The 12,524-nt window shown below is 47.4% G+C and overlaps 1 protein-coding gene across 1 annotated transcript in view; it reads left to right on the top strand.

Moving 5' to 3' along the window:
* Positions 1-1,851: 1,851 nt before the first annotated feature.
* The window catches only part of LOC107379288 (complement factor B), a 19,711-nt gene continuing 9,038 nt past the window's right edge, over positions 1,852-12,524 (top strand). The window contains exons 1-6 of the mRNA XM_015949982.3: positions 1,852-2,030; positions 2,371-2,577; positions 2,731-2,916; positions 3,181-3,357; positions 7,028-7,114; positions 7,308-7,447. Of these exons, the coding sequence (XP_015805468.3) occupies positions 1,979-2,030; positions 2,371-2,577; positions 2,731-2,916; positions 3,181-3,357; positions 7,028-7,114; positions 7,308-7,447 (849 nt within the window). The 5' untranslated portion in view covers positions 1,852-1,978. The remainder of the gene's footprint in view (positions 2,031-2,370; positions 2,578-2,730; positions 2,917-3,180; positions 3,358-7,027; positions 7,115-7,307; positions 7,448-12,524) is intronic.

Here is a 12,524-nt window from a genome sequence, read left to right as displayed (position 1 = left end):
TATAGTTGAGCACACATTTCTATTCAATTCAATTCAATTCAATTCAAGTTTATTTATATAGCGCCAAATTATGACAAGAGTCGTCTCAAGGCACTTCACATAGTAAACATTCCAATACAGGTCAGTTCATTAAGCCAATCGGAAAAAAGTCTCCTATATAAGGAAGGAGTGACTCTACAGCAATCCTCATACTAAGTAAGCATTAGCAACAGTAGAGAGGAAAACTCCCTTTTAACAGGAAGAAACCTCCAGAGGATCCTGGATCAGTATAAGCAGCCATCCACCATGACTCACTGGGGATCAAGAAGACAGAGCAGACACAGTATGTCCTCCAGCAGTCTAAGCCTAACTACAGAGATAACTCTGGATAACCTAGTCTTTTAGATGGAGGCATGTTGGAGGCAAGGGAGAGCCGTATTTACCGACTGTACACTCCACCTTCCTTTACTCCCCCACTTGTCCAGATCTAGGCTAACATCAGATTTTAACCATAGGCCCTATCAAATAAAAATGTTTTAAGCCTAGTCTTGAAAGTAGACAAGGTGTCTGCCTCATGGACTAAAGCTGGGAGTTGGTCCCACAAGAGAGGAGCCTGATAGCTAAAAGATCAGCCTCCCATCCTATTTTTTGGATATTCTGGGAACCACCAGTAAACCTGAAGTCTGAGAGCGAAGTGCTCGGTTAGGAATGTATGGAACAATCAGGTCACCTCACAGACACCAAAACGTAATATGTTCTTTTGACGTCTTGACATCCAGGAATAATTACCGGTACACCAGTTGTTGTTTCAGTTACTGGATCTTCCGATCGGTCTGTACAAATTATTCACTGCACTCAGTTTCTCACGCCACGTTCTTGAGGAATTCTGACAAACTGGAGGAGTTCAGGCTCTACAATAAGTTTCAGACCCTACAAGATCTAACAGAGGATGGGCCCGTTGATAAGAACTGACAAAAAGTGAAGGAAACTGTTGTGCCAAGAGGTGTTTCATCCAAAGGCACATACATATAAGGAATGGATTACAACAGGAATGCTGTAGATGATAGAGGAGAGAAATTGGAAACAATAATCAACAGCAGCCGTACGAGAACCAGCAAGGCCAGGGAGCAGAGGAGTGTGGGAAAGCCGACAGGAGAGTCAAGAGAAGCTGATAAAAGGACCTAGAGACAATAAAGGCAACAGGGCAGAGGAAGTGGTTCACCAGGGAAACATGCAAAACCTGCACGCTACCAAAAACTCTCTGGAAAGTAACCGACCAAGTCTGGTGAAAGATAAGTGTGGGAATGTGATACTTGAGCAGGGACAGAGGGAACGATGGAAGGAAAACCTAGAGCTGTTTTAAGCAACTCCCCTAAGATCTACCAGATAAACAGCCAGCCAACAGCAACCTGCCAATCGATCGTAGTGCACCGGAATAACTAAGGAAACTCTTGAAATACCATACAATACGATTTCCTGGATACACTCTGTCTCTCACAGTTGAAGTGTAAATGACATCTTTTTAAGTGGGACAGCGTGCACACATTTTCCCACATGCATCACCGTCCCCATTGAGTACGATGAATGAGGTGAAAATCTGACATTCAGTTTCAGCTTTTATTCATCCACACATGCTGGCCCTGTCTGGGCTCCATACATGTGGTTGTGTTCACACCCAGGGGAAAAAACTGGATTTAGAGTCAACAGAGAAACATTCACGCATTAATTAAAGTTATAGTTGTCTTACTTAGGAGGAAATTTTGTTTTTCAATCTTTAGATAAAAGTTTTAATCAGGTTCCTTCAAATTTTACATTTTTTGGACACGCGTATCAATTCTAAGTTACTGAATAACCAAATGATCTTTGTCCTGTCCTCGTCTCTGGACAACACCGTCCCTCTCTGATTTAAATCTTCTGCTCTCACAGTTTCCTTCTGGGATTAACAAAGTATCTTTGAATTTTATCTCATTTTCAAGCTGTTTTATCTTTTAGGTTAAACATGAGAATCTCTGGGGACTGGTTTGTGGCTCTCTTATGTCTTCTTGGTCTGGGTGAGAAACTTTACTAAACAGGAAAACTATTTATAAAATCTAAACTTCCACAAGAAAATAATCATGTTTTACTGTAGTTTTTTAATGACGTTATGTTAATCTACATTATTGTACAATGTATTTTATCAATCTATCTCACTACATTTATCTTAAAAGTAATACAATAAAATCCAGTTTTTAACACAGCAAATGTTTGAAAATAATATATTTAATCAATTTGAAGATCTTTACCAGCACACTGATTTATTGTTTGTATTTGACCGAAAAATAATGGTTAGAGGGAAAGTTTTAATTTAAAATGTTGATGTTGTGGGCTGCTATCACAACCATCTTGTTTCAGGGGTTGAGGTTCTGTGTGACTGCACAGTGCAGAACATGCAAATAAACGGTGGTACTTATAAACTGACCAAGAACCTGACGAAAGGCAGCATGCTGGTCTACAGCTGTCCTGAAGGACATTACCCATATCCCACTTTGACCCGCGTATGTCAGCCTAATGGATTCTGGAGACCTGCACCCAAAAGGTTTTTAGAGCAGACGTGCAAACGTGAGTGAAAATAAACCCCAAAGTGAAGTTTTGCACTTCTCCTCAGGGTGTCCTGTTTGAGAACCATCAAAAGTCAGAGCAATTATTTTTACCAGTTAATCTGATCCTAATCCAGTCTGCTCAGACTCAGTTTTCTTTTTTTGTGTCCTGCAGCCATTGAATGCCCAGACCCATATGCACTGGAGAACGGAAACATCTTCCCTCCTCAGGAGAGGTTCTATGTGGGCAATCAGACCACTTATAAGTGTTTCACAGGATTTATGATGCGGGGTTCATCCAGCCGGATCTGCTTACCAAACGGGAAATGGAGCGGCTTGACTCCCATCTGCAGCCGTGACTGTAAATAACATGGAGAAAGTTTGAAATTTAACATAATCATATAGTTTTAGAAACACTTATACTAACGAAGCATCAGCCTGGATTAGGCCTGATGCCCAAGGCTGCATAAAGACACGCTCTCAACCTGCATGTTCTGTGTACTAACTGGCCTAAATATCTGTGCACATTAGAGCTCTTTGCCCTGAATGTTCATGATGGCCAAAGACATTTTTTCTCATGGGTGCAGAACCACAGAAAGAATCCAACCCGTTTTGTCTTTCACAGTTGAAAGCGTCTGCTCCGATCCTGGTATTCCACCTGGTGCCTCAAGAATAGGAAATTGGTTTGGGAATAATAGCAGAGTCAAATATACCTGCAATGAAAACATGTTCCTGGTGGGCTCCAGTGAAAGAGTTTGTCAAGAGAACGGCTGGTGGACGGCTCAGGAACCAGCGTGCTACTGTAAGACCGACACAAAGATAATCTTTTACAGAGATTACCGTTTAATCACAAGTCTGAACACTGGCGAAGCTTGAAAAACTATGATGCAAATGTCACTTTATGTAGTAACTCATATAGACTGAGAGACCATTTAAAGGCTTTGGAACCCTCTACTGATGTTTTGGATTAATTAGCTGATTAGCACTTAGAGCCTGAATTTCACTATAGGTGCGTTCCTGCTCTCAGAACATCAGAGTACATTTACAGGACCTTTGCGGCATTTCCAAGTCTCTACTTGACTGGGTTGGCCAAACAACCGTTTTCCAGGAACCTTCTGAATACCTGATGGTTGCTTGGAACAGCCTGGTGGAGTTGCTGAGCGGAACTGTTGGTTAAAGCCTGGTTTATACTTCTCCTTGAGCTCCGCAACGGAGAGACGCACACGGAGTGTCGGAAAGGTTTTCACATTCGAACTTCTGTTCAGGCACCGGAGTGTTGTAAATCAATTCCCCGCCAGGACAACAGAGGGCGTAGCGCTGTTCTGTGGTATCCTGCCACCATAACACTCGTGTATCCGGTCCCCAATAACGTATTTACTAATGTGTTTATGTATGTCAGAGACTTTATATCACGGACAAATTTGTCCTTCGTTCTCCTCCACCTCCTAATGTGGTCGCCACCTCTAAACCAACATTTTCCATCCTTTACGTCCACGTTTGCTCTGTATTTTGTACTCCTTCAGTCATGGGTGAATAAATGTTAATATTGTTGGACTTTCAATCTGTTCTGGGTCTGCCGCTAAATATCTGTTTACTTTTTAACGGGGCATCAGCAGTGCTGGTGACAAATATACAGGAAGCGGCGTCCTAACCAATCACAAGCTTGCAGTCTCCATCACTTTTGACAGATGTTTAAAAGTTTGGGCATGTCTCCGTCACCCTCTGTGAGCCCGTCGGAGAGTCCTTGTGCCGACGCATTATGGCGTTGCGTGTCTCCACACCGATGCAGACGGAGTAGTGTAATGCACATAGGGTTCGGGGGCCGCCTATTGAGGATCACTGCACTAAACCGTAGCGAGATTAAGTCACGCCCATCTACTTCCAGATCACGGGTCCCTGGAAGAACGAAAAAAATTGATATAAATCAATGGGGCTAAAAACGCTATTTTCTAATTCCGCTTGCTATGTTCCATGGATTTCTCTTATGATGTCCGTGAATTTTAAATACACATTTTGATACCAAGAACGCGCTTATATTCGAACAGGGGGAAACACTATTTTAGGTTTTGTGTGAAAATAAATCCAGAACTACAAATGCGCTTCATGAAAGGGACATCATTCAATTCATTTCAATTCAATAATACTTTATTAATCCCAGAGGGAAATTAGAGTTTCAGTACACACAATTTTGAGATCAGACATACATACATACATACATACATGACAAGAATTGGTGACTGTGGTCATTCGCAACCCGAGTCGCGCTACCGTAATAGATCAAAAGGGTTTATATGAGGATAGAGTCGGGGGGAGGGAAAAAAGGCACTTCAGAGTTACCCTCACCCGAGAGGGTAGTTTTGCTATGCAAAAAAACACCTCAGACAGATATGCACACACTTCAGACATTACACAACATAAGTGTCCACTAGGTGGGGAGGTAGGGTTGGGATTCTCCTCACTTCGGTGCGTGCAGCCGCATGGAGCAGCGCTTATCACCTTCCTTTGGACAGGGGAGGGAGATTAATGGGTTGGAGAGCACAGTAACTCCTAGATACGGTTCCACAGCCTTCACTGGTCACAATCCCACCCAGGCTGGGTGAGGGAGAAAGAGTTGCCAAGCAATGGCAGCGTTCCACATTTCTTCTGAGGGGGGAGTTTTTACTTCAGCCTTACAGGCTCAAGGGCACCAGATTCAGAGAAGGATTATTTTGGGGACAGACAGAGATAATTTCCTCTCTGTCTTAAAGTTCTGTTGGTCATCAACACCTCTAGATCCAATAATGGCGTAATTAATCTATCCCAATCTGTAATGATCCATCCACAACTCTGTCCTTGATGGAATCCACCTTCTGTGTCAGAGCCTGAATCTCGATCAAAGTTCCAAGCTTACGACTCTTCTCGACAATTATATGAGTTTGTGCGTTCACAGTGCGATACTTTCCATCCGTGAGCTCCGGGATTAGGCCATTATTCCTCGAAAGCTCGTTAATTTTCCAGTAAACCAGGTAACCGCTCAGGCCAAACAGCAGGAATCCTGACACCAAAACCACAAATATCCAGACATCTTCAGAATCCTCTAGACAGTTGAGAGAGGCAGATCAGGTTCCACTGTTTCCAGGAGTCCATGATATACCCAGATGGCTCTGTCCCAGAGGGGCAATCGGGAGCCCCTTCTCCCGTTCTCATTGTTGAAAAAATTTTGTCAATCGCGTTGAGTGACCAGCTGACCAGACACATTTTTAATAATTTCCAGTTTCCAGAAAAAAATGCAGAAGCACCGTGCACACAAGACAGGACAAAGAGCCTTCGAATGAGGGAGGGAGAGGAGAAAAAAGTGTCTATACTCTCCAAGAGCCAGAAGAGAAAATGATGACACGGAGAAAACTGAGAGAAAAGGGCTGTAAGTTCAGCAAACCTCCCACAGGGGGAAAGAACCACCATAAATCAGGTCATTTGGTAAGTAGCAGCTACGCTAGGGGAGAGGAGATTATGTGGTGATGTCACATATGTGACGTGCCGAATTCTGGTGTGTAGTCATGCTAATTATGAACTTTTACAAGCTAATAAATCTCAAAGTATGTGACTGACGTGGTCGAAACACCAATCATTCATTTAAATTGCAGTACAACAAATGTGCGATCCAGGACGTAAAGCAAATCGAATTAGAAAATAGCGTTTTTAGCCCCACTGACTTGCATTCATTTTTTCGTTCTTCCGGGGACCCATGAGCTGACCGGAAAGGGCAGAAACTTAGGCTCCCTATGGATGGTGCGAAAATGGAGAGAATGTTTTGCTTGTTTTGTAAACTCCTCCTACTGGTTACTCACATATTGCATCTTACCAGCATGTCACATTAATTTCAGAGGATGCGCACAAGCAGCGCTTCAAGAGGACTCCAATTACCTGAGGCAGCCATGATAAACACGTGTATGCATAATTAAAAATAAGTACATTCTGGCCTTTACACTCCATATTAGGTTTTTCCTCCATTTGTGATTAATGATTTTTGTATAACTGAAATTGTTTTGTGATAATTGAGTTTATATAATTTGAAACAAAAGAGCATTTGTTTTAGGAAGAGCCGTATAACAAGTTTAGTGATGCATCACTGACCAATTTCTGGTGGTGTTTATCAGGGATGGAGAGAATCACCAGTTTGTTCATGATAGTAACAGTCCAATTGCACAACTGATGGCTAAATCACAGATGTGGGCTTGTAAAACCTTTGTAATGTTGTGAATCATTTCACATTGCAACATGAATTAGATCAAACCCAAAATTGTTGTCAAATCACTAAAAAAGTGTCAGCAGGGATGAATGGCATCAAATGGTATTTGCTAAAGTGTTGTATCGCTGGTGTCCTATCGGGATGCAAAATGGTCTCAGTGGTGGGGATTCACATCCCCAGTGTTCACTGCATTCATAATGTTTCAATTGTTTGTTTGTTTATTTGGTAACTCTTTATCTTGCAGTCAAATACACTTATGATACGCCACTGGATGTAGCCCAAGCTTTTGGAAAACAAATAGTAAACACCATCTCTGTGACGGAGTCGCTGGGTATGTTTCTGTTCATTATAAATAGAGCACATCTCATCACTATGGTTCTATATGATGTGTTATTGTTTGTCTACAAATGAAAAGAAGAGGAATGATGTATAGTAACTTTAAACAAATTCTCTTTGTAGAAACACAAAAACCACAAATCTGGTACATAAAAGTAATGATTCAATAACAGTGTTTCGTTACTCAGATGAACCACAAGATGGAAGGAAGATTATCATCTCCAGAAATTGGGCACTCAACATCTACATTGCTGTGGACATTTCTGAGAGCATGGGCAATGAAAGCATTGTAAATGCACGACATGCTGTCAAAACACTCATCAAAAAGGTGTTTTTATTTCCTAAATTAGTGACCAACTGGAAATGTGGTGGACTTTAACTCTGCATGAACTTGTTTGATAACATTTTAAAGGCATATTGACCAGACTGCAGATCACACCAACACTATTTAAACCAAATAGCTCATTAGACGTTAATTCCATATGACTGATTCTTCTTGGCATTGGTCCTTGGCTCGCTGTCAAACCACATCTCTACAAACACTTTCTGCTAATAAATTCATCAATGACCCAAACAAATAATTAGGGATGCACTGATACCGATACTAGTATCGGTAAAAGTTAACCGATACCAGGAACCGATGCCAATGCAGTTACTTGAAAGTAGCTTCACTGTAACTTGTCATTTGAGTTCACCTAATATTTTAGTTTTGTGATCATTTCTACTCATATATTTGACTTTTTATCTACCTCACGGTCTTTTCCTGTTGAAAGCAGAGAAGAAAATAAAACCTGTATTCCAATTCAAAGCATTTTTTGTGTGGTAGAAGTATCGGTATCGGTAATTGGTGTCATCGAGTACTCAGATTCAAGTATCGGTATTGTATCGGTTTGGGAAAAAAAGTGGTATCGTTGCATCCCTACAAATAATAAAATAAAAAATAACCAATCAAGAATGTGTGATTTGTTGAATTAACATAGCTTCTATTTCCTCTAGTCTTAGCCCTTAAGCGAGCTGCTATTGGAAGGATGATCTCCGCATCAGCCAATCATGAAGAGCTTAAATGTACGCCCACCAATAGTGGGCCCCCTCGTGGTATATAACCGCAGTGACCCCACTGCTCGCCTCCTTTTTCTCTTCATGCCAAGCTGAGAGCTTCTTAAAGAGCAAATTTATCCAGAAAGAGCAAGATTATCCGAGAAGACTTACCAGCCATGTCCAGCGACGCCAGACCCTGCCCGACCTGCCAGTCGGGCTCCATTTCCAGCGGAGACCTGCACGCTAAGTGTGAGGTCTGTCTCGGGGCTCACCACGCTGGCCTGGCCTTGACCCCGCAGGCCTCGTGCCCGTTCTGTGCCGCTCTGCCCGTGGCAGAGAAGATTCGCCGGGTCGAGTACTTCACTCCCGCCGCCGACGAAGAATTTCCGGTGGCTGACTCGTACCCGCTGGACAAGGCGTTGGATTTCTTCGACGCCGGTCAGGAGCCGGCTGGCTTCAACCGGCTGGATGACGTCACCGACAGCGAGAACTACGACGAGGCGGCATCCCTCCTAGACATAACGGAGGTCGATGAGCTCCGCCCAGCGGATCCTTCTGCCCCAGTGGCTTCTCGCTCCTCCCTGCCAGCAGTAAGAGCACTGCTCCAGGAGCTGCCCGCCATCATTTCTGCGGCAGCAGCCCACCAGGGGCTAGCTGTGCCAGAACCAGCCCCGCCTGAAGCGGATGATTTGGCGGGAATCTTCGGGGCAACTCAGACACGCTGTCTAGACCCTATTTGGCCGCGCTTTCCCGCTGCTATGAGCTGCTGGTCTGCCGCCTTCTCCGAGCCTGCCAAGCTCAAGGCGCCAGTCTCCACCTATGCGCCCATCACCAAGGTCGAGGGGTTTTCCGACCAAGGCTGGCCGTCCGTTCCTCCGCTAGAGCCGGACTTGGCCTCGCTGTTTGGCGCCAAGAACCACCTCGCTGGCCCGCGAGCTGTTCCCGCTTCAAAACATGACCAGCTGCTGACGCGGCTCACCGACCGCGCACATCAGTGTGCCTTTCAGACCGGCGCTGCAGGGAATAACATCGCCCTCCTTGCCTTCGGCGTCTCGAGGATGATGGAGGAGCTGGAAGCCCCCGAGGAGTCGAAAGCCGTCATTACTAAGACTGCTGATGCTATCCTCAATTTGTGTGCTGCTGTGCTCACCGGTTCTGCTCGCATCGCTGCCTGGCAGACCCTCATCCAGCGAGCGATCTGGCTCAAGGCCCTGCCCTCCATTCCGGAACATCTGCAAAGGGAGATGCTGGACGGCCCCATCACCACCGATGTTCTGTTTGGTCCCCATCTTAGGGGCGTCATTGAGAGGGCTCAGAAGACGGCCGAACTATCGGCTACGGTACGAGACCTGGTTCACCCTCGGTCAGCCTCGCACTCCGGCTGTTCTGCCAGAGGACGGGACGAACGGCGCGGAAGCTTCAAACGCCCAGCTGCACCGTCCGCTCCACGGTGCCGGCCTCCCGCTTCGGCTCCACATCAGCGGGACCAGCGAGATGGCGGGCAACGGTTCCGGCGGGGCCAGCAGACGCCGTCTTGGCAGTCCCAGGTGCACGAGCCTCGTCAAAAGCAGCCACTGAAGTGACTCTTTGGGGGGAATGTGTGTGTACATGATTGTAATGATGTTGATGTTGGTTTTGAAATAAAACCCAAAACATGTCACTCAAAGAGCACAATCCTACAGTCCTCCGCAGAATCCTCTGCCGAGTTCTCACACATGTTCCCCACACCAAGCACTGCTGCACGCATACATGTTCCTGCAGGCAGTCATAATATACGGCCAACCGTAAGGGTGCGCTCCATTTGCGCTCCGGCCCCAGCATCCGGCCGGGCCCAACTCTCCCAGCTCTCACCACATCGTCGGGTGGGGCGAGATGTCAGGTCGCTGTCTCGACCACGCGCGGCGGCACAATGCGCGGCTTCATCCGCTGGCACTCTGTCGCCCCCGTGCACAGGCTCGCCTCCCACTCGTCCTTCACTCTCGGACTCCACGCTCCGCGGTGCGGACCAGCCTGTTCCAGCTGTTTCGCACTCGCCCTTTCGAGCGCAGCCCTCCATGGGTCGCCCCCAGTTCTCTGGTACGGGCGACGGCGGTAAGGGCGCATGCACAACCCTCAGTCGTTGCTCACGTGACCGCGCACACGCGTCCACTGTCGGAACGCGCGCACGAGTGGCGCCGCCTTTGTATCATGAGCAAATGGATTTCGGACACCATTCATTGCGGTCACACACTTCATTTTCAGGTCACTTCTGTCCAAGGACGCTATTTCACGAGTCCCTCGCGGACAAGAGCTCTCGGGCTTCTACTCCCGCTACTTCATAGTACCGAAGAAGTCGGGAGGAATGAGACCGGTTCTCGACCTGTCCCTGTTCAACTGCTCCATAGCAGTAATGCATTTCCGCATGTTAACGATGAGACAAGTCCTGGAATATGTGCGCCCCGGGGATTGGTTCACGTCAATCGACCTGAAAGACGCATACTTCCACATACCAGTAATTCCAAATCACCGGAAGTTTCTGCGTTTTTCGTTCAAGGGAGTTCAATATCAGTTCAATCGCCTCCCTTTCGGCTACTCGCTAGCCCCGCGCACCTTCTCCAAATGTCTGGAGACCGCGCTGCAGCCACTGCGCACGGAGGGAATGAGGGTTTTATTTTACTTGGACGATCTTCTCCTGTGCGCTCGGTCCAAGGACGAGGCGTCACAGCAAACCAGGAGGTTGACAGAGCATCTGTCGACCCTGGGGTTTTCTATAAACTGGGAAAAGAGCTCCGTTCTTCCATCCCAGTCGATTGTGTATCTCGGGGTGGAGTTGGACGCCTCCCTAATGAGAGCACGTTTGTCGCCTGCAAGAGCGGCAGATCTCTCCACGGTGATCTCCTGTGTACAACCCCGCAAGATCGTGAGAGCCCTGTTAGTCATGAAACTCCTGGGCATGATGTCCGCAGCCCATTCGGTGGTGCCGCTAGGCTTGCTGCACACGAGGCGCTTGCAACGTTGGTTCACCCGCCTCCGGGTGCACCCGATACGTCAGAAGAGACGTATGTTGAGGATTCCCCCTTCAGTGGGCGGGGACCTCGCTCACTGGGGGAACCCCTGCATCCTCTCACGCGGGGTTCCCATCAGACGTCCTGCGTCACACGTATCTGTGTTTACGGATGCGTCACTGTCGGGGTGGGGGGGCACGTGCTTGTCCCATACGGTGGCAGATCGTTGGCCCTCCCACACGCACGAGCACATAAATGTGTTGGAGCTTATGACAGTGAGGAATGTGATCAGACACTTTGCTGCCCTTCTCGAGGGCCGTCATGTCGAAGTTCACACAGACAACCAGGTGGCGGCAGCCTACATAAATCGCCAAGGGGGAGTTCGATCCCTCCCTCTGTTGCGTGTCGCCACAGATTTACTGTGTTGGACACATGTCCACCTGCTGTCCATCAGAGCCATCTACATTCCGGGGGTCCTGAATGTAGCGGCAGACATCCTGTCGAGAGGGGGACCCCGCGACTCCGACTGGCGTCTGCATCCCGCACTGATATCACAGATCTGGATCAGGTTCGGGGAACCGTCTGTGGATCTGTTTGCGGCTCGTGAAAACACTCAGTGTCGCCTGTGGTTTTCCCTGAGTCCCCGGGACGGACCTCCGCTCTGGGCGGACGCCTTCTCACACCAGCCCTGGCCTCGAGCGCTCCTTTATGCGTTTCCACCAGTCCCTCTGATTCCCCGTCTCTTAGACCGAATTCGGTCGGAACGGCTCTCGGTGATTCTGGTGGCTCCCAGGCACTTGTCCGCGTCATGGTTTCCGGACCTGCAAGCGCTAGTGTCCGGCTCCCCGTGGTGGCTCCCGTGGAGGGCGGACGCCCTTCTCCAGGCGGATGGAATAATCAAACATCCTCCGGAAATAGGCCAACGGTTGTGGGTCTGGCCGCTGAGCGGTCACGCTTAGAGGCTTCTGGGCTGCCGCATGATGTGGTCGCCACGATTCAGAGTGCGCGGGCGCCCTCTACCATTGCGTCTTACGCTGCTAAATGGGCAGCTTTCCAGAAATGGTGCACAGAGCGGAATGTTCAAGCGCTCTCCTGCCAGCTGGCGGATGTCCTATCGTTTCTGCAGGTACTGATGGACAGGGGCCTCGCCTTCAGCACTATTAAGACATATGCTGCAGCTATCTCATCCTGTCACCAAGGGTTTGGAGATAGATCTGTTTTCAATCATCCCCTCACAAAACGTTTTCTAAAAGGTGTCAGGAGGAACAGACCTGTGTCCCGCCCACTTTTTCCCCAGTGGGATCTAACGGTGGTTCTGCACGGCTTATCCAAAGCCCCATTTGAACCCTTGGACCAGGTCTCACTCAAGTTCCTGTCACTTAA

Source organism: Nothobranchius furzeri, chromosome 5 (assembly GCF_043380555.1).
Source record: "Nothobranchius furzeri strain GRZ-AD chromosome 5, NfurGRZ-RIMD1, whole genome shotgun sequence".
NCBI classification, from domain to species: domain Eukaryota; kingdom Metazoa; phylum Chordata; class Actinopteri; order Cyprinodontiformes; family Nothobranchiidae; genus Nothobranchius; species Nothobranchius furzeri.
The sequence above is the reverse complement of the archived record's forward strand: the minus strand, read 5'-3'. Positions and strand labels throughout refer to the sequence as shown.